Source organism: Corvus cornix, chromosome 1A (assembly GCF_000738735.6).
Source record: "Corvus cornix cornix isolate S_Up_H32 chromosome 1A, ASM73873v5, whole genome shotgun sequence".
NCBI lineage: Eukaryota > Metazoa > Chordata > Aves > Passeriformes > Corvidae > Corvus > Corvus cornix.
Window position 1 is genome coordinate 15,144,620 of NC_047057.1, and position 22,585 is coordinate 15,167,204.

The 22,585-nt window shown below is 39.2% G+C and overlaps 1 protein-coding gene and 1 long non-coding RNA gene across 3 annotated transcripts in view; one reads left to right on the forward strand and one right to left on the reverse strand.

Moving 5' to 3' along the window:
* Positions 1 to 16,061: 16,061 nt before the first annotated feature.
* LOC104686849 lies at positions 16,062 to 19,106 on the reverse strand. 2 transcript variants are annotated; one of them, XR_002044646.2, is made up of 2 exons: positions 18,745 to 19,106; positions 16,062 to 17,573 (listed from the first exon to the last, which is right to left on the reverse strand). It is a non-coding gene; the product is annotated as an uncharacterized LOC104686849 (long non-coding RNA). The 2 variants fall into 2 exon arrangements; XR_002044645.2 differs by having other exon boundaries at positions 16,062 to 17,731.
* TBC1D22A (TBC1 domain family member 22A) overlaps positions 19,077 to 22,585 on the forward strand; it is a 145,807-nt gene continuing 142,298 nt past the window's right edge. The window contains exons 1-2 of the mRNA XM_010395583.2: positions 19,077 to 19,268; positions 21,694 to 21,750. Of these exons, the coding sequence (XP_010393885.1) occupies positions 19,207 to 19,268; positions 21,694 to 21,750 (119 nt within the window). The 5' untranslated portion in view covers positions 19,077 to 19,206. The remainder of the gene's footprint in view (positions 19,269 to 21,693; positions 21,751 to 22,585) is intronic.

Sequence of the window (22,585 nt, forward strand, 5' to 3'; positions counted from 1 at the left end):
TCTGAATCAGTGATACTAGAATGCAAATACATGCCAATACTTTGCATAAAATCTACAAAGCACAGTTATTTATGCATATGCCTTTTGACATCTCAGCATGGATATTGACTTGAATTGACATACTCTCTTTTTGATTTTCTGGTATTATATTTAAATGGAAAGCCAAGAACAGAATATAAAATCAGGCACAGTAAAAAAGAGGGCAATGTGAACAAAGAGGTTCAGCTCACAACTGAAGTTAAATATTTAGTTCTAGCAAGCAAATATTTTCAAGGAACTTTGCTGCACCCAACTCCATAGTTGTTCAAAGGGATGACAGTCATTTTGGGGATAGTTATGAGTATACTCCAAAGAAAATTCAAAGACTGAAGAGTAATGTAATAAACATTTATAAGCTGTTTATCTTACCAGGTGGCAGTGGCTGACTAATTTGGAGCACACCATTTTATTGGAAACATAGTTAGAGCTGACTAGTCTATATGTCATTTGAAATACAATTTATACAAATTGTAGATTTTGATGAAAGTTATGTGTTTTCAAAAGATTGCACAGGTTTTTAGTCAATCAGCTCGTTTAGTCAGAACTATGAATCAGACTTCAGTGCAATGCTTTGAAAAATCAATCACCTCAAAACTATCTCCAGACAGTGTAATGTGAACTGTTTTGAGAAAATCATGACTATGAAAGATATAATTCTAAATCATTATGGATGAGAAATGACAATTAGTAGTAATCAATGTTTCAAAAAAGGACCTGATTGCAAAGGAACCATTTAAACCAATTGCTTTTATGGTTGTACCTATAAGTGGGAAAAAAGATTATATTCCTAATGGCAGATTCTTTGTCTTGGTTAGAAAAGAAAATGCAATAATGAGACTTCAACTAATAAGACATTCATACTAGATTTAGCTGTGATTTACTGTCACAGTAGGATGGGCATAAGCCCATAAAGGGACAGAACAGCAACTATAATAGAAACCAGGGAAGTAGTATGGAGTTAAAATAAATATTCAGTCTAATTAGACTTTTACAACATTTCATTCCTCTTGCCTTTTTTTAAGAAAATTATGAGGCTGTGACTAGAATTCTTAGGACAGAAGCTAATGTAATGCTGTATGTGTCTTTCACAGCCAGCAATCACTGGCTACTGAGAAAGCATGTGTGACTTACTCACTGTACCATATGGTTAATAACCTCAACATCACAAATCGTTCTGGTCTTGGATGGAAGCATTATGAACACTGTGGGATAGAACATGAAGTGGGGAGAGAGAAATGGAGAAGTGTGCTACAGATTGTCTCAGTAAAAACCAGAAATGCAACTAGAGACTTAACAGAAGCTGATAGTACCCAACTACAAACAGGATGAGTAGAAGGAGATAAACCCCCACATCATCCCTTTTTAACCAGAGCAAACCCCTGTACTCACAATGCAGTGTTTCAGAAGACAGGCAATGAATGTTTCATGTGGCTGATTAGAGAAACGTATTGCAGTGTCGACAGCAACACAGCATGAGGTTGGGTTAAAACAAACTCTTCCTTCGTAACTGAATCAATGGCAACATGGCTCTCTGAAAATGATCAGATAACAAGTAACACGAGCAATGACAAAACTAAAGATGTTAATTCCTTTCACTCTCTGAAGACGCTGCAAAGCATGTGGGTATGGGTGCAGGTGTGCATGTACAGCCAGGTGGAAAAACCTGAACCTCCAAATTCACTGGCTAACAATGATGTTAACACTTCACCTACTATTTAACACTTCAGAGTAAAGAAAGTATAATGCAGCTAGACTTCTTTATCTTTGAAACTTAATTTGCTAATCCTAAAAATCTTAAAAGTTTCTCCTTTCTGTGTTCAAATCTCTGGTAATCTATTTAGCTATTCAGAGACTCTGATATATGAGAATAAATCATGCTCTCCTCACAGAAAGTGAGATACAGCCTGATGAGTGTTGGAGTGTTGTCTCCTAAACTACTTTCAAAGATATGAATTATGGAAAGGCATAAACATATGTAGGTAAAGCAGACTTAAAATGCAATCCTCACCATCACTTTCTATCTCTCTTCCATTTCCTGGACAGGCATCAAAACTCTGAATTTGTACCCAAGCCATGGAAGCCATTGGATTTCTAATCTCTTCTGACATTGTTCACAGCTCCATTTTTTTTTTTTTCCAGATTTTTTTTGTTTTGTTTAGCACATACTTGGGTGCTGGACCCAACTGTGATCCAGCTGCCTAAAGCAAAGTGCCCAGTGCTAATTGAGAGGCCTCTGGATAGCCAAGATGCCTGTCTGGAACAGGCAGATTATGCCACAGGGTCTCAGAAAAGACCCACATGCTCTGCAGCAGCAGCTGGTGGCTGAGGTGGGTACCCTACAGCTACTCTACATCTAGAACCACACTAAATGCCTAGGTTTGAAGAGCAGAATATCATGCCTCATGGCTGACAACATTCCCTAGCAGGGAGACCTCAAGAGTTTTATCACCTAAATCCCAGCATTAGTGTTTTAGCCAAGGGAACTTCTAATTATACTGATTTTGTCCTCTACTAGAAGTGCAGTCAGATCAAAGTGTGTCATGCTAAGACTCCTTGCATATCCATTATATGAGGGTTGGGAGGCTCCCCTTTGTTTAGATGTGGACTGATTTTGCAGTTAAGACATCAGAACTGATTTCCCAGTTAAGACATCTCCATTATGTAGGTGGTCCAACACTCAAGGAAAAGCAGTAGGCACAACCAAATCAGGAGTGTTCTTGAAAAACATTGCAGCACCTGATTTGGTTTTCTTCCAAACAGAATCTGTTTCATGGCTACCACACCTGTCCTCAGAACTTACCTAACAGACAGTAAATGAAGTTTACCAAGGTATTTGCTTCAAAACCACATTATTGCTCTGAACCATATTGCTAAGGTTACACTGCTCATTCAAAGCTTAGATTTGGCCCAGGGCCACAAGACCAGATCATTTATAACGTTTTATCAGCTTCACTTTTTGGTGTAGTAGTTTCCATGGTTTAGAAAACATTATCTTTTTTAAAAAAAATGCACCTCTTCTGCTTTTACTGGCCTTTGTACGTTACCCAAGGCTTCAAATCATCATGGATACCTGGCAAAAAGGGGCTAGGATGACTCAGAGTTAGTGGCCACTATCTGATCTTCCAAAGTTTCATGAGTTTAAAGTTCCAGCTGCAGTTCAAGTATTCAAAAAGCCAAACAGGTTTCAAAGAAAGTGATGGCTATTATAATGACCTCAAGCTGATATCTCAGTAACTTCAAGAGACAGCAGCTAATGTAGAAATATTTTGGTGACCACCAAATTAAAATATCCTGGTTTTAAACAGCTTTGTAATGGTGAAGTTATTATCAGGCTCAAGTAAATCTTGTATTCACCCATCTGGAATTGAATCTACAGAGACCTTCTACAACATCAGTATTTGGCTGAGTAGCTTACCTCATTATTTCCTCTTCCCCAATCTACCAATAATACAACACACAGTGCTTATTTGTCCACTGCTACAAGTGATCTATCATGCCTTAAATAAATAGTATAGAATGTCTGATTCCTTTCATACCTATTTTTTATTGAAAGATCTAATGGACAGCTAGTGAAATGGCAGTTCTGTGAAATCACACCCATGTTCATCATTATCATGGTCTCAAAGATGCTGCTGTTGTAAGGGGGCAAGTGCTAACACACTTGTAACTGCTTCTAACCCCATGCAGAAGACTCCTCTTTTTGTTTTAGGAGTCCAGAAGCACTAGGGGCAGGGTATGTTCAGTCAAACCTGCTTCTAGGGTATCTTTGAGTTATTATCATAACATTCCTTTTCACAAGTTGCAGCTGACTGTATGGGAATAACTTGGTCACTTCTGTACAGTCTATCCAAAGCACTAATTAGTGCTGCTGGGACTTTTTATAAATGACTCAATAAAGATTCAATCAATCCAGCTAAACCCAAAAAGGTATCATATTATTTTGTTAAGAACAGGTACATAGAATCCTCCATTGATCAGAAATCCACAGGTGGATGCATGTTCTATGGAAATCTCTGACTCATACAGGAGTATGATAAGCACAGAAGGGCTGTGTCTCTTTAATTTGGTGAACAAGCTACTTCATGCTGATGCAATAACTAAACCACACAAGCAGGCAAATTTCAAGTTTATTCCTACCAATAAATTTGGAAGGCATAATGCATTTTCCTCTTTAGTAAACAATCTTTTGTTTTCTTTGGAGACATCAATACTTGAAAACTGATAGTAGAAGCAGAAAACCAGCCTATAAATGAATCATCTTGTTTAGAGCAAGCTACTAGTGAATGATCAAATCCTGCATGAGATTTAGTAGTATGGAATAGCTCAGGAGTAGATGTTGTTCATTATTTTAGGGCAGCACACAGCACAAATGCACAAAATAACAAAAGCAATGCAGTCCCTAAGATGCAATCTCATTTGCTACTATTCATTGTGGGGGAAATGGTTGGCTTGGAATTTGGTTGACCTTTACAATGCCCATGGGAAGCTCTCTCAGACAGCTAGCTTCTTCCATTGTGCTTTAAAATCCAGTTAATTTCTGAGTGGGCAAAAGCTTTCGTCAAATCAAGGGCTGTTCAACAAATTATAAGATTTTTCTCTTCGATGCAAAATGATGCAACTTTAAGAATAGTCCCAAGGCTTGTTGGAAATGGTTCCAGTTACAAACACTTTATCACAGTACTCTAGGACAATCAACATGAATTGGTTTTAATAGTTACCCTTCTTTCCTCAGGCTGTAGTGCAGCTGACCTCCCATAGCTGGGCACTGGTCAGAATTGCAGAAGGGAATCTGCAATGAGAAGCCATGGAGATGCTTTGGAACCCATAATTGCTTTGATCAAGTGTAGAAAGTGTTGGGCCTGCTAACTTTGCAGTCTATAATCAACTTTTCTACCCTTTACTGTCATTATCACGTGTTAACCCCTATAATGCTCTGATTCCTGCTTAGAATAAACACACATTAGAAACACCAAACTGGTGAAAAACAAATGAATAGAAAAGAAAGAAGGTTTTCCTCAGATTTTATCAAAACTTTTTTATTAATATGTATGAAATATATATTAATCAACAAGTAGTAAATACTGTTTAAAGCGATTTCATGCCGCATCGTACATAAAAAACCACCCTAATTTTCAGTTACTGATTTGTTTTCAGCCGGCTTCTGTACGGCCACTAGGATAAAAACTGGAATGTAAGGGATGTTTTTTCTGAAAATTCTGATGTGAAAAAAATCATTCACAGCTTTGATATTAAGAAACATAGCAAAGAAGACAGAAGCACTGCACATCACTCAGTGAAGATGACTTTTATATTGAAGCCTTGGAAAGAAATTAATCATTGCTGTAAGTAGGCAGAACACAGCTGGGAGTGGCTGAATTGTGCTTGCAACCAAGGCAAACTGAACAGCACTCTGTAGGACAGCTCAGCTGGATTCCTGAGCAGAGAGAGGCTGCTAACCATCACAGCCTTTAAAACACCACAGTAGTAAAAGCCCACCAAATGGCTGCAAGAAAATGTTTGGTCTCAGACCCAGTGGGAATTTCCTCAGATTTCAAATAGTGGGAGCCATATGCCAAGATCCCTGCAGCACTTCCTAGCTTGAAACTAAACAGCTGAATGTATTTGGCACAGTTTTTACTACTGCTGCTCAAGCAGCTTTTGTATGAGTTTGTATAGGCACAGCTATCATAGCACTGGAATTATGAAGAATTCTTTTCTAAGTCAATAATTTGTTAGTAAGTCTCCGGGAAGTATGTATAGGGAAAGTATGAATTGACAAAAAAACCCACCTTAAAAATAGATAAAGAAAGATGCAGGAATTTTTACTCATGTCAATCAGAAATCACCCTTCAATCATTCTTCTCTATATAAGGACAGCACTTCCAGTTGTGGGATAAAGTAGGATGTGCCCTTCAAAATTCAGGAAGAACTCTTTTTCTCCTTTCCAATCTTAATGTTGTCAATGTTGCAGTTACTCTAAGAAATGCACTTTGTTTCCTAATACACTGATGCTATTATCAAAGTAGGTAGGTTCCAAAAATGCAGATCAACCACCCTGGTCATGCTGGCATAAGAAAGGCCAGGTTCAAACATCATGCGAGAACTCTTTGGTCTGCAGCTGACTGACACCTGGACATGCTGCAAATGGTGCCTGACTTGGTCTTCTAGACTGGGATTACCAAAGCATTACAGCACTGAGCAGTATCAATACCTCTACTCCAACAGCTGTTTTGCTGGCAGACTCCAGGAAGATCTCTTACCATAATCTCATAATGAGATATTAATAGCAACCTCAGAGAAAACTGCTTGCTCTTTCTCAGAGAGGAATTATTAGTAAATGCCAAACTCCATTTATGGTAGTGTACAGGGTGGAAACACTGGTGGCAAGGAGAACATTCCCTGGCTCCTCCTCTGCAAGTGGGAAGACGCTCCTGAGCTATGTCCTTCCTTCAATAGGAAAAATTGAACATTTAAAGTTCAGTACTTGGTCAACAGAAAACTGAAGCCAAGACAGTGGGCTTTGATGATACTTTTATATGAGTAAGACAAATTTTTGGTTTTGCCTGCTTAAAAGAGGAAAAGCATTGATCCTGTGTGAAAGGATAGTGAGAGCTACTTATACAGTGCTACTATAAGTTCAGTTTGCTGCATAATAGAGAACAAATGAAGTGGACTAATTCTAACAGAAGGTACCAAGTCATAACGCCCAGTCCTCTAAAAAGCACACAATCCTCTTCTTTCTTGTGTCTGTTAAAAAGTTCTCAGATATTTTCTGAGAAAAAAAGCCTTTGTTCAAAGTTACTGTTCTCAGAATCTGAGCTCTTTGGAAAAATCCGTGTTTCTCAGAGCAGTGTGGAACCTTACCACCTAGGTTCAGTTTCTCCCAGGCATTGTATATGTGTATATTGAGGCCTACCTGCCAGATAAAAATCAATAACAATGCAGGTTAGATGAGCAGGTGGCAAAAATAAAAAAAACTGCATGGAAGAATTAACATTCAGAGAACCACAGATGCCTATTGCTGGCTGATTTCTTCAGGACTCCTAAGCTTACAATAGATCTCTCAGATATTGATCCTTTTTCCTTGGTATCAAAGAGATGAACAATCCCACTGAAGTTTGCAGGAGCTGACGGATGCTATGAAAGGCTTTTCACAAGGGCACTGATAAAGCTCCTTGCGTGTTTCTTTGGCTGGAAGATCATATGGCTTCACTGCTGAAAGAAACAAAATAGCAAACAAACACTGAGGAATTCTTTTAAGGTGAAATAAGTATTCAGGCTGCCCTTGCCTTCCAGATGCAAAGAATCACATTGTTTCTGTATGAAAAGCAGGTTCTGCATTGGTTAGGTTTGCAGAAAATAAGCACTGTTTTTGTCAATAATTCTGAAGCTCTTACAAGCCTAATGTTACAATCAGTGTTTTGGTGGTGGCATATAACAGTTAAATCGAGCTAGAATGAAAATGAATTCTTCAAGATTTTCAGCACTCCAGAACACAAGGAAGAACCTGGGAGCATTTTTGACAAATTAGGCTGAACAAGTATGATAGAAGTGAGTAGACATTGTTAAGAATGCCTTCTGTCAAGGTAAATATATCTGTTTGCTCTGATAACACCAATGAGCAACTTCTCCCTGTTAGACAAGTCAAATTCATTCATTAAACTGTACTAGGTACTGAGTGTCTATCAAACTTAGTATAAACAGACAATTAATCTAAAAAGTGTTAGGAAAATTTATACATCATGGAAAGATTTTGAATTCTCCTTTTTGTCCTCTCCTATATTAAGGTTATTGGAGTAATTATTTTCCTCATCAGTATAAAAGGAAAAAGACCTTCACAAAATAATTCCATGTCTTTATGCATCTAAATCCTCAAATTGGATTACTTGGGACTTGAGCCAATAGAAGAACTAAAGGTGTCAACAGCAGGGTTAAATGATGCTTTGATATCTAGCAAGGCAGTGTTTTCCCCTCAGATGACAGGCTGTTCATAAGGAGCTACAGGACTTCCATACAGCTTTTTTGCTAAAGCCACCACCAACTGCATGAAGAGGATACAAGAAGACCACAAAAAGTTTTTAAATTCATTTGGCTAACCAGTTACATAATCCTTGAGTGTTGTATACTTGTGACACTATCCAAAGTGATACTAGTTTAGCACTCTGAACAACACTAATCTCTTCCAAGACTTGTTTCTCAGCAGAGAGCTGAGCTTGTTCCAGCAGAGAGCCCTTTAGCTCTATCTGTCCTGCCTTTCCCAGTGCACTGGCCCAGAGGCCTGTGGCTCTGGTTTGTCTCAGATGCAGATCCCGAGGCAGACACAGATGTCAGTACTGGCACTGCAGCCTGGCCGGGGAGCCGGCTGAGGGGCAGCGAGAAGGACTGCAGCACCACACCCTCTCAGGGACTGCAGCACTGCACCTCTCAAGGACTGCAGCACCGCACCCTCTCGAGGACTGGAGCACTGCACCTCTCAAGGACTGCAGCACTGCATCTCTCGAGGACTGCAGCACTGCACCCTCTCGAGGACTGCAGCACTGCATCCTCTCAAGGATTGCAGCAGTGCATCCTCTCAAGGACTGCAGCAGTGCATCTCTCAAGGACTGCAGCACCGCACCCTCTCAAGGATTGCAGCACTGCATCCTCTCAAGGACTGCAGCACCGCATCCTCTCAAGGATTGCAGCACCGCACTTCTCAAGGACTGCAGCACTGCATCCTCTCAAGGACTGCAGCACTGCACCTCTCAAGGATTGCAGCACTGCACCCTCTCAAGGACTGCAGCACCGCATCCTCTCAAGGATTGCAGCACCGCACTTCTCAAGGACTGCAGCACTGCACCTCTCAAGGACTGCAGCACTGCACTCTCTCAAAGTCAAACCTCTGTGGGGCTGCCAGCCCTTGCAACCCACCCAGTGAAGCGCTGCCAGAGCTGTGTGGTCACACAAACCCAAGGGTAGGCTTGTCTGGTCTCAGCAGCAGGAAAAAGGCTAAAAGCTTTTCCCCTCTTCCCCACTGAATTAATTGTTGGTATGTGAAGTGGTTCCTTCACAAATGGAGTATACTATTTAAATGGCTGAAAGGCTGAAGCCTAATGTGGGCAAAAGATGCATTTTTTCATATTATCTGAGGTTGGCAGACATGTATTTACAGATGAATCAACTCATTTTCCTGGGCAGAGAGACAAATCAAATCCCTAGAGCTTCATACCACGGGAAATGCTTTGGAATGTATTCCAAGTGGTCCTTCATAAAATAACAAAGCAGTTTTGAGCCAGCAGCTACTCATCAAAGTATTGATCCTTTCCTGGCATAACAACATCTTGCTTAGATGACATAATGTTTCCAGTAGAGCCAAGGGCACCTCAGCCCTCTACAGACATGCTTGAGCACACTCAAAAGAGCAATGAGATGCAATGCTGATGAATAGCTCTTTGCCTTCAAGAAAGGAGAACTTGAATGCAAACAAGGATTTATTAACATATATGTTTGTTTCCCATTTTGAGATGGGTGAAAACAAAAGTACAAGCTTCAACCTTATAAATACAACAGAAAATTTCCAAAGCTAATTTAGACACTGAAAGGTTACAGGACAACAAGGGTGTTATGAAAAACATCATGGCCAAATTGAAAGCCTACTAAAGGCAGTTTTATCCTAGATCCATCATTTCTAAAAACTAGATGAAAACTGACTGGTATTTCTCTGCCATAATAATTTTCTCATTAATTTTACTGTTTTTCAGCATTCTGCCAACTATTAGCAATGAAATAAAGTGGACATTTTCTTCTATTGTGCAGTGTGAAAGAGAGAAAATTGGGATACTATAAAAAATGCATAGAGCTGCTGCTGTGGTGATTTATTCCTTTGCTGTTCCCATATATTCACAATTCAACTGGATCATTACTTAAGAACTATGAAGAAATTGTTCATTACTGTTTCCAAAGGAAAAGGTTCCAATACAGACCCCTCCCACGAGCCATGTTAGAGAAGGTGACAACTCTCCTGACTTCTCAGTGAAGAGAGACAGAGCACATTTCCAGACAGAAGTTTAAATTTTAGTTGGACTAAAACCTATGCAGAGCCATGTGGCCCCCTTTCCTCACTACACAAACAGAGGAAAGCTCATTTTGAGACTTTAGACATAGCAATTTAAATGAACTTTTTCCATTAAATTTCCTTTTGCCAGAAAGACGAAAAGTCCACTATTCTTGGTGATACTCTACCAAAACTGCATTTTAATTTGATTTCTAAATAATAGTAAGCATCTGTATCTAATATGCATTCATATATATATACATATGCCATATCTAAAACAATATAATGCTGTTGAGAGTTTAGTACAGCCAAAAAGAGCAAGAAATTCCAAAGGGAATACCTTTGAGAGCAATTTATAGGTTGTGCAGCCCAAGGGATGGTTATGATCATCTCCTCTGATTTTCTTGCACAAAGAACATAGATTTTTCACACAGTAAAAACCTCAGTCAGGACCGATGAATTATAGCGAAAGCACAGCAAAGTTTTCAGCAATATAACTGAAACTAATAACACTTTCTCTAGTATTACTTTCCAACAACTAATTCATGTTATGGCTCTGCTACATTCTGGAGTAGTGATTGCCATTATCATTACTTTCAACTTTTAAGTTTTGCCACAAGTGATTTTGTATTTTTAGAGCATTAGTAAAAATGTTGGCTAGCATTGACTGAGAACTGGTACAAACAGAAGATCATCACATACAAATTTATATAAGTCATAGACAACAAAGATGGTATGGGATCAGAGACTAATGATAATTATAGTATTAATATGGGAACAAGAATACAGTATGACATGAGCTTTATTTTTAGGGTTTGTAAAAGAATAGACAAAGATTTATCTGGTAGAAATCTATCTGTTCTTCCCTTTAGCTACATTAATTAGTCCAGTGTAAGACACAGTCTCCTTAAGCAAGGCTTTTTCAAAAAAAAAAAAAACCAAGAAGAAAAAAACACAGGCTTTTCAAACTTCATTCGTATTTCAATATTGTTCCTGTTCTACAGTCTGTGGCTGAGTTTCAGTGTTGGAGAGATCTTCGAAAAATTACACATTTAATGTATTTATTTCCTCTGGTTACTTGTGAAATCTTATTTTAATGACCACGCATACTAGAATTATTACCACTATACTTCAAGATTTCAGTATAAGAGATTAAACCTTTGAGCTCTTTCGATGTAAAATGGCTTCAACTTCTGAGAGCTTCCTGTGATTACCTTATCATTTTCTCTTCAAAACCTAGGGACTCTCTGGTGGTTTTACATCAGTATTTTCAGTTCATTTCTTGCACTAAGATTGCCAGTCCTGAAACAACTGTTAAGGCCATTCAAACAAAATTCAAATTTTCATTTCAAGGTTTAGAAGCTAAGCTGGTTTTTTTTATTACTTTACAGCATGATGCTACATACTGTGTTATACCAGAAAGTGATATGAATAGCAAAATACTTAATTCTCACTTTTTAGTCTGAGTTTTCTTTTTTTCACTTGGCTGAAAACTGTCTACTATTCCTACCCACTTCTCAAAAGTAATGATCTAAAAAGAACAAAATTGCAGGTTTTAATTTTTTTTCCCAATTCCCCCAACAATATTAAATATAGGAAAACATTTTTCATCTTCAACTAAAGACTACTTTGCAAATCCAACTCACTAACAGAATATACCTCTTGGATAAGGAGCAGCAACACCTAAAAGCAAATGTATAAAATACTTTGTTACCTTTATCATATATTTTCACCCAAACATCTGCAGCTACTCCCATTTTCTTTGCACTATAATTTTGCTTATGTCTCTTTCACCAAGCTCTCAACCTCTCTGTTGCTAAATCCTAAGCCTTGCCAACACTCTCACTAGTAAAATGGGTAGCTCAACCAACAGCATTACCCCAGGAGCACTCAGTAACTCTCTTCTACTGAAAGTCATGATAGGAAGACTCTGTTACTAGTACTCCAACTGCATTATCTTCATTACACTTGTTGCTCAGTTTATATTTGCCCTCATTCAGGCAAAAGCATACACAAACCACAACACCAGCAATAAATATTCAATAATGGACAATTCATGAGACCTGATACAGACTTACCTTAAGTAGCAAATTCCATTCCTCTTTCAGAAAAAGAAAACATGACTTTGATACAACTCACTTGACTTGAACAATAACTATAATGTATTATACTGAAGATATAGTATCTGAAGATATAATTCTGGAAATTATACCTATGCAAGACACTGTAAGGCCAGCTGTATTTTTTTTATTTTATCCGGTATTTTTCATTCACCTTACACTACCTGAACTTACTTTACCACTAATCCATTTTTACAGAAATTGTATTAATAGGATTTCAATGCTGAAAATATATCGAACACTAAGAAAGAAGGGAATAAGACTCTTTTCAGTTCAAGTGTACATTTCAACTGCTATGCAAAGAAACCCTGAAATGGAATTAAAAAGCAAACAGTGAAACTTAATAACCTTCTAATACACATTTGATCAAAAGAGAAATTAATTGAGAGATAAATAGGGTCAAACAGCATAGTAAAGGCTTTGCTATCTTCAAGAAGCATCAACAGAAACTAATCCCTCCCTCAGACACAAATGACATGAAAAATGCACTAACAGGGACTCAGAGACATAAAAAGACATGTCAGTGGTAGACTTACAGATCCAAGAAAAAGCCATAAGAGCACCGGTGATGAAGCTGGATAGTCAAAGACAAGACTAGAGAAAAAAAATCCCCAAGCCCCAAACCCCAAACCCCAAATCCTGCAGCAGTCAGTCATGAATATTGTGAGGTAACAAATGTGTGCTCTCAAGAGAAATGGTAGATGTCAATTAACACACAGCTTGATGCGTTCTAACCTGAAAATATCTGCTGAAAATAATTCATTGCAATTCCTACATATCATCATGTCTTCATTCTTCTTAGATGCATGGGAGGAGTTACAGATTTACTTCTAAATAGCTTTTTTTGACCAAAACAAGGAAGGGACCAAGGACATGATTTAAGCTACTGGCATGCTAAATGCAATGCCTCCATGCTGAATACATCTTCTGGGAACAACGGACCAAACACAAAAAGAAACACAGACTGTGCAGAGAATGAACTAAAATAATGAAAAAGTAAAAATGCTGCTAAATATTTCTGTCTGTGTCTGGTGTTTTTCCTGGAATTTGAGTTTAAGTTGTCCATTAGAAGAAAAATGACCAAAACAGAGTGGTTGAACCAAAGCACCTAAGCTTGCTGTTGAATTCCTGCTTAGAGTTACAAGACACTTTGTTTCAGGTACTTTCTCAAAAAAATTTCAATAATACAAACTGTGAAAAGAAGAAAAGAAGTGAGGCACATAGTAAGATGAGTATGGCTGTTTTAAACAGAAACCTAAGGGAACCAAGAGCCCTGCTTACTCTCATATTACATTCCCAAACCTAGTTTTGCACTCAAGTACATTACAGATGATTCTTAAGGAAAAAATGAGCCAATTTGTAGATTCAGCAAAGCTCTAGATACATCTTTTACATTCTGTCCTGTTACACGTCCAGTTTTTAGACTAAAGCAATAGCTTTGCTATTTGTTATAATTTGCCATTAAAAACAAATGTGTGTGTGGGGGTGGGTTCTGCGTCTGTTCCAAAGAGTTGTCTAGTCTTACTGATCTTGGAGAAAGGGTATTGCCTATTTCCTCATCAACTCACAGTACTAAGCAGGTCTCCTGGCATCTCTAAAGCTCTCCCAAAATCTTGAGATCTTTTAACTCCAAGAAACATAAACTAATGTTCCTTGTTCTGATAGTAAGTTGAATGTGAAATTCAGAAACGGATATAAACTATATAATTTAAAGAAAGTAAGTTTCTCTCAACAATGAACAGAAGAGAATGATCATGGCTTAGAGCCAAATACACATTGATTTATTACTCTGTGTTTGAAGTTCTGTCATGCCGCAATGCTATGTTTAAACACTCGCTGTACATACAGGAGGCATAATTGTGTGGAATTTCAAGGAACTAGAAATATGTTTGAAAAAGGACCTGTTGCTTTTGCCAACTTCTCTGTCTTCTACCCAGTACTTCCACTTAAAAGCGTCTTTCTTTCTCTGAGTCATTTAAGCCTTAACCGCATATTGCATCAGACTTCAGGAAAGAGCATTTCCATCCACTGGGCTGCCAGTGAGCAGCAGTCCTTGGACACAGAGTGCAGCTCCAGGCTACACCCAGCAGGCTATGTCAGTTGATGTGTGGACACAGACAAAAGTAAAGCTAAAAACCTTCACCTAAAATGCATGAAATGTCAACATGAGCACTGTCACTAATATTTTAGTGAATGAGACAAGTTTTGAAAACTACCCACATCAATCACACTTCTAGACAGAGAAACAAGAGACATTTACCCCAAACCAGCATGTATTTATTTATTTATTCTCTCTCACAGCCTTCTGTCACTGATACTGAATATAGTGTGAGTGAGCACGATTCCATACATGTGCATTACCAGTATAAATGTATTTTGGCAAATCTGCTATTATTTTCAGAAACTTTTTCAATTCATGTGCAATAGGAAGGGCCACTTACACAGAAAAAGTTACAAAATGCTATGGTGATGACTTGTCTTCAATGATGACTCCTCTTGGCCATTACTCTCTCACGTTGATTTTTTCTCTCTTTTTTCCTCTCCAACTTTCTGGAGAAAAATTGCACTGCCCTGAAAGAGGTTTTGTGACTATGTGATTTGCCAGACCATATCTAACCTTGAATGTAGCTATTGCTTATCCCTCTTCTTTAACATCCCTGTTTTCTCTCTTGCATGGTTCTACTTGAATGCTTATTCCTTTTATCTTACCTTGCCTTGTATCTTTTTGTCCAAGTACCAAGTAGTGTACACTCTGGGATTGTTTTCTACCCAAGAATAACTGCTGTCTTCCTCTCTCTGATTCTACCTGAACTCTGGTTTTGGGTTAGCTTGCTTCGTAACTTCACTCTATTTGCTCAATTTTACTTTAAAGAACTGTTTCTTCCATGGTATTTACAATAAAGTACATGGAGACAATGGCTTGGTAGAAAGGGATGCCCACGGACCAGACAATATAGTGACCAGCAACCACAGAAAGCCTTGTGTGCTTCAGAAGAATTTCCACTAGTTTGTTAGAGCAGTAAAAATGCGCATAAAATAATTCTTCAGCATGGAAGTGTCTCATTTGAATTCTCTTTAATTTTTTTCCTTATTGATTAAAGCAAAGAGAAAAAATGCATGACACGTGGCCTTGTCAGCTTGTACAGTGAGTTTAAGCCACACCTTGCAGTTGCATCAACATTGCAGCATGTCGCTGACACAGCAGTGTAAGGATCAGCATGAGAAAGCACTCCCCAGCTTATACAACTTTATCAGCAAATCCTCCTGGTCTGAGTGCAGCGAAGCTAGCAGGGGAGTGCTGTTGTCAGCTTAGTTAATTATGTTTAGCATCAATCTATACTCTCACATCTGTCGTCAGAAAAACTTTTTTCCAAGGCACACTGCACCTCCACAGAGAAGTCTACCTGTGTAACCACACCAGCACAGCAGAAGCTTTCCAGAATAGATGAGCTAAAACCAAAACTGAATGTCCACATAGATGCATAGCTATCACACTAAATAACATCTCTGTGCCTTCTTTGTTCAAAACACTGCTAGTGCAAGCTACAACACTCCTCATTTTGACCAGCCAAGAGCATGGATACATGTGTACATTTTAGAACATACCGAAACTTCCTGAGCATCCTCAGTAACAGTCACCAACTGTATGCAGTTACCTGATTCTAAAAAATGCTCAAGTTAAAAAGAATGCAAAGGGAAAAAAAAAGAAAATTTCAAAAGGAAAAAAAAAGGGAGGAAAAGGAAAAAGAAAGAAGTCTACAAACTCTCTGTAGCTCAATACATTATTTGACCACACTGGCAACAGATCTCTTCCTAACTATAAGTTCTTGCACACGATTTGCATGAAACAAAGCAAATACTACAGTAGGCATTTTAATATTTTTTTATTGTTCTGGAATAACAAAAATCCCTATTCAAATGGTATCTGAAATATTACTGCAGTCCCTGTGAAGCAAAGCCTAGTTAATACAGCTGTGCAGATTTGAAACAACTGGTTTGGATGTTTGGGTGTTCTTGAAGACTGTGCTCACCAGCTGCAGTAGGTGAGTCCCAGCTGTGACTGCAATGTTGTTGCTACTCCTTGAATGTCAGCACCTGGACACTCGCAGCTCTCCTCAAACGTAAAGAAACTGACAGTGGAACCTGTGCACACCCTCAGCTGTCCATGCTACATTTGTGTAACCAGAAAAGTTAAGCAGAAACACTGTTAAAATATGTGCTCAGACCAAATTCTCCTTCCACAGCTGTGAACTTACCTTCTTGGGATACTCAACCAGTACCATATTGTAAGCCCTCTTCAAGGACACACTCTTTGTGGCCAGATCACCTTGAGTGGTGGGCATAAAGAATTGCACCTAACTTACTTGAGGATGTGTTGAAAGGTTCCTCCTTCCAAATCCCTTGCATCTCCAGAACCTTGGCAACACAGTTCTGTGTCAGGGATAAAATAAAATTCAGGATAAGGAGAAGATATGAAAATGAATGGAAAAGGAATGAAAACAGTGTCCTTGCCTTCTTGAAAGTCAACAGCAGCCGGCTCTGTAGGACTTATTCCACAGGTCTAAAACTGGCAGCAGCCCTTCACAGTAGAAGCACTTGCAGTTCTTTATACAAATGTAGCCCCATTTGCACCTCAGATTTATGCATGGGAACAATCCATGCAACAGTCAGTCGTTTCCAGCACAAAATTCTGCAACACATTAAAAATTTAGGCACAAGGTAACATATACTTAATATAATGAAATATTAATAATACAATTAACCTTGTACTGACCTGATTATGTAACTCAGCAAAACCTCCACTGCTAAATGAACAAGAAGTTCCACATGGCTGCACCAGACTGACACAAAAGTTTAATGGTGTCACTTCAGGATTCAGGTCAACTGTCATAAGGATGACAGATGGCTCAGGCTATCTAGGCTGAATCTAACTACGCTCCCCTTTGATAAATACCAACAATGAACAAATAAAAATAACTGAAACATGGTTTTAACATCCATATTAATGCTAAAGATGAAATGTATGTTTTATGGACTTATCACTTTTTTGATAAATCACTTTTGATTTTGATCACTTTTGTCACAAGTGAAACACCTCATTTTTGTATTCTAACAGCAACGAGTATAATTTAAATTTACCTAGCTGTGACCAAGCAAAGTTCCAGTCATGACTTTGCAGGTTTCATTTCACTTCAGCTAACAGACATAGATCATATTACATTTATTTTCCATTAATGCTGATGATACTCAAGGTCCAGAATCTGTAAGAGGAATCCTACCTAAAGAACACAAATGGAGAAAATGATACTACTTACAGCAAATAAATCTGTAAATGGCGTTGAAATTACACCTTTCACCTGTGGACGGTGATCTAGCAAGATCTGCAAAACATTTCATTTTTGTCAGATCTTAGGCCAGCCCCTCTGTAGTTTGCCGGCAGAGAGAGAGGCAAAGCAAGATGTGTTTCAACCCAAGACTGTGAGTCTCAAGGTCTTTAGTGTCTCTTCGTGGTTGCCAGCAACTGATGCCTTATCCTGGTCTTAAAATCAAGAGGCATACACGGTTAGAAGGGAAGAAGGGATTTTACCTTGGTATTTATTTTAAGGATCCTTAGGTGCACTACATCCAGGTCGAATGCACCAAAATGCACACCGCAATGCCCACCCCCAAAAGATCTGGTATTACATTATAGGTCTTACTAAATAGCATGTCTATCAAAAATTCCCCAATGAGAGGCTCAAGTGAGCCCCCTCCCCCGAGGAACCTTCCCCTGGATGGTTCTATCTTAGTTTACAGAATATGTTCTGGAGAGGACCTTGGGGTCTGGGGGCATTTTGATCCCTAACTCCGAAGTTTCTAACATGTTTCGTCTCCTAGCTTGACAAACAAGTCCAAGAATGAAGGCAAAAAGCACTAAGAATACAGAAGTTGTAAAAAGGTATAAAAGGGGTACAAAAGAAAAGGCAAAAAATCATCATGGAATCAAAGGCAACTACTAAAGTAAATCCCAAAGCAGGAAGAAAACTTTTTTTCTTCTTTTTAATTCTTAAGCAGTAACTTACACATGAAATACATACTAAAGAACAAACGTTGCACTGTAGATCAGGTCTTACACTACATGCCAATTTTTTGGCTTAATTGTGGCAGGATGTTCCCCAAACCATTGTTGATATATTAAATTATATGCTAAATTGCATTGAGATGCAGCAAAAAAATCCTGTCACTCAGCACTGTTTTCTAAGGAGCATACTCCAAAGAACAACATAAAACCATACTTATTTTCTTGGCAGAAGTGAGGTATCCTCGGATCAGAAATGCTGGGAAGTCTACAGTTACTAATAAAACCCCTCAATCTTGTACCACCTCAAAGCCTTAAATAAAGTGGGTACAACGATTGGAGAGCTTTAAAAGAAAGGAAGCTTAAAGCCCCCTTACCCCACTAATTGGTTGATAATTGGAAATAATTGTACAAAGATAAAGCAGAAAAAATGTGATGGATTTTGTAATAAACCGATGCCCGCCGATCCTCAGTTAACGTCTCCACTCACTTACAAGGCGAGTTTTGCACTTCTAAGAAGTACTCTGAGGAATTGCTCTGTACGGTTCAATCAAAAAGGATTAAAGTCTGAACACGTCACCCTCGCAGAGCCGCGAAGTAACCCCTGAGGTACAGGGATGCTTTGGATGGGGAACACGCGCGGGAACCTCCGTGACGGGGCTTCGGGCCGGGCCGGGGCCGCCACCCCAGCGGCCGCTCCCGGGGCCGCCCCCGTCCGCCCCAGCATCCCCTCGCTACGATTGGCCCGACCGGACGCACCCGGCAGCAATCTCACTTCTGGTTGGCTCAAACTTCCGGGCCGCTTCGAGGGGCGAATGAGGCGCGGGGTTGTTTTCCCGTCCCAAGATGGCGGCGCTCAGTGCTGCTTCTGGGGAAGGGAATGGTGGGAAGTGAAGCCTGAGGGAGCGGGCCGGGGCCGGGGCCGCGAACGCGGAGGGGGATGAGGTGACGCCGCAATGGCGAGCGACGGGGGCAGGAAGCAGTTCTGGAAGCGGAGCGGCGCGAAGGTGCCGGGCAGGTGAGAGGAGCCGCGGGAAGGTCGGTGTCGCGGGCCCCTGGACGCGGCCGGGCCAGGGGGGGCGGCTCTGCCCGTCCGGCTTCGCTGGGACCCCAACACCACGTTCCTGCCCCCTCGCCGCGCAGTCCAAAGGGACCTCGCAGGCTCTGTGAGTCTCTGCTGCCGTTGCCGTGTCCGGTCGGTCACTGTTCGGACCCGGTTCTCTGTTAGCTCAGTGCTCGGAGCCTTCCAGTGCTGGGCACCTCCAGTTGTCTGGTGAGATCGCTGGTGGTCAGTAAGCGTTGGTGATAACTTGTATCAGAAAGGTTGTTAAATAATTATCTGGATGTGTGTTTCTAGCCTGACACCATGGTTAAAGGAGTTAACGTGATCTTGGGGATGTGTTCACCGGGAAATTTTGAGTGGGAGAATGTGTTTGTAGATCTCAGCAGTGCCAAGTTAGGTTGTTTTGAAACTTGATGCAAGTTATTCTATTTCAGAAATACGTTGCAGGAAACTCAATTTTCTAGGCATAGAGACATGCTTTAGTTTCTGCTATGTATTTCCAATTATTGTCAATTTCTCAACTTTCTTTCTGAAGTGTGAACAGCAGACCAGTCGTTGTATTATTTCAAGGAGCTACAAGTACATACTCCAATTCAAGATTTTCCCGGGAACAGATCCCCAGAGTTACATTAACTCTTTTGACTGTTGCATCAGGCTGGGAATGCATGTTCAGATGATTATTTAGCAGTGATGTACTCTGGGCTCATCCCTAAACTGTTCTCACAGTACAGTTTTCTATGTTCTTTTTGTAAGAGTGATGTGTACTTGTGGTTCTCAGAGAACAGTAACTCTGTATTTTATACTCTTTACCTGAATTCAGCAACATAGTCCTGCTCATCATTTACGTTCTTACATTTTCAGTTACCCCTAAGCGCTAACTGGGAGCGGTTTTGTTTCTCTGGTTACAAACTAACTTTTTCAGTCCAACTGTTATTGTTCCTCTAAAGTGTTTTCTTTGTAACTTTGCTGAATCTCTTGAGGGTAGAACACTTTTGGCCCCCCTCTCTTGCAGAGGGTCTATAAATAGTTGCAGTTAATGTGCAGGCAACTGCAGGCTTGTGGAAAAACAAGGACCCTGTGGAGAATGTGCTTTTCATTTTTATTTATTTTTTTATGGCAGGGAGAGGATTGTTGTTGCTTTGTATTTGAGTGGCTTTCCATTGCAGTTGTTCACAGAGTGGTGTAAGGAAAAGACACGTTCTGTGTGTATGGAAATGGACCTGTGTGTATGGAAATGGACAGTGACACCTGACCGTCATGTGAGCGTAGAGCAGGAAACTTGGCTGTGGAGAGGATGGTGTATGGTTGTGTGGAAAGGCTGATGGGGGACTGACTTTTTTATTTCCATGGAATCACATAAAAATCGTTAAGAGTTTTTATGAACCACCATTTTCAGTCACCATTAGGGCTAATTTCACTGGTGTTAATGCTACACCTGTTGTGAAAGTCTAAGACTCTCTTAAAATCTGTTATGACTGCAGTCTTTTTGGCTTGGTTCTATCTCAGGTTTACTAAGGTTGGACTTACTTATTGTTATGGTCTGGAGATTGGTTTTGGTGTGTCAGGAGCATATGTTTGTGTCCTTCTATGTGGTTTTTAGTACAGGTTTAGGTAGATGTTAATGTTGTGTATGATTTATTTCTCTTGCAATTAGAGAGTTCTGTAGCAGTAATTTCTATTATGAAGCCGCATGTAAATTTTGATGTGTCTTCTGTCGAGTTTTTTTACTTGCAAAATAATTTTATATCCTATAACTGGGAGGTAATGAATTTTTAGTTTGTAGAGTTTTGGTTTTCACACAATAACATGCTGTTTTGTAGTGTTAGAGGCTAGTGAATAAGTCTGTCTTTGGAAGCTTATTTGTTTCAAAGCATTCTTTTAATACTCCTAGGGCTTTTATTCTCTAACCTGTCACCGTCTACATTTTTCTGTAGCTTTGTTATCCTTGTACTTTAGTAGTGGTTAAGAATTGCTTGGTTGGATTTTGGGTGACAAGGGTACATGGAAGATTAAATCTTTATAGATATTTCTTTGAGAATTTCTAATTTTTTGCAATAGAGAAATGAAGAAATGAGAAATCAGAGAAGAGAATTTTTGTAGATTCTTACCGCAGAGTTAACTTATTTCTCGTTTTAATTCCTAGTTAGAAAAATAAAATAGCCTAAGTTAGCTTAGGTTTCACAAAGAGTTCCTGCTTAGCAAATCTATGATTTTTATTAAATTACTCAATTGCAGCTTCATTATTTTTAGTGGTATGTGAAATTCTTTGAAACAGAGAACTGTTGGAACATTTCAATTCTGTTTATTATTGACTATTTAATACACAGAAAGTCTCCAAATATTTATTATTTTTGTGGTAACTCTCTTTCTTTTCCTTCAGTATTCAACATGTGTATGGAGCTCAGCATCCACCTTTTGATCCATTATTGCATGGAACGTAAGTTAACCTAATATTTAAATATTCCAGATATTTTGTGTCTCCTCTGTCTCCTTGTTTTTTTTCTCCTGTTGGTTATAAAGTTTATTGTTAATCTTCCTTTTTCAGTTTTTGTCATAATCTTGACTTCTCTGTTCTGACTTGTCCTTTGTGACTTCCTGGTGGTTACCATATTTGCAGGAACAAATCAGCTCTTTCAGATCTTAGCTAACATAGATTGCCAGCTGTTGTTGTTTATTTGTAATGCCTTATACATGGGAAATTGTGGTAAAGTAAAAAAAAAAAAAAAGTGTTCTAAAGAAAAGTATTTGGTTGGAAGAACGTCATGCTTCTACTAGATTTTTTTCAAGGGCTGCTTTAGAAGAGTACAAGAAGTAAACATTCTAGTTAATTTTCAGATGATACAGAGTTGGAGGCAGTTGAAATGTGTGATCTTAAGGGCTGGATTAAAAGAAATGAGATTAATTGATTCAAAATACGGAGGTATAGAGGCCCAGTAACAAAAAAACTGGAAGCGTATTGCTTGAAGTGGCAGAATTGGAGAAAGACCTTGCTGTTTTAGACAGTGATGACAAGTCAGGTAAAAGTGTAATTGTTGTAGCACCTGTTAGGGAAGTTACTTCCTGTAAGACGTAAAAGAAACGTTATTACTGGCATTGCATTAGAACTGGGTAAGAACTTTTTCTGATTTGCAGTTCTGCCTGCCTTGTCTTAACAGCAAAAAGAAAAACTAGCCCAGGCAGAAAGACAGGGAGGTCAGAAATGAACTCTAGAACCATTTTGGTGCAATTCTCTGTAGGACGACCCTGCTTGAGCAGGGAGGTTGGGCCAAATG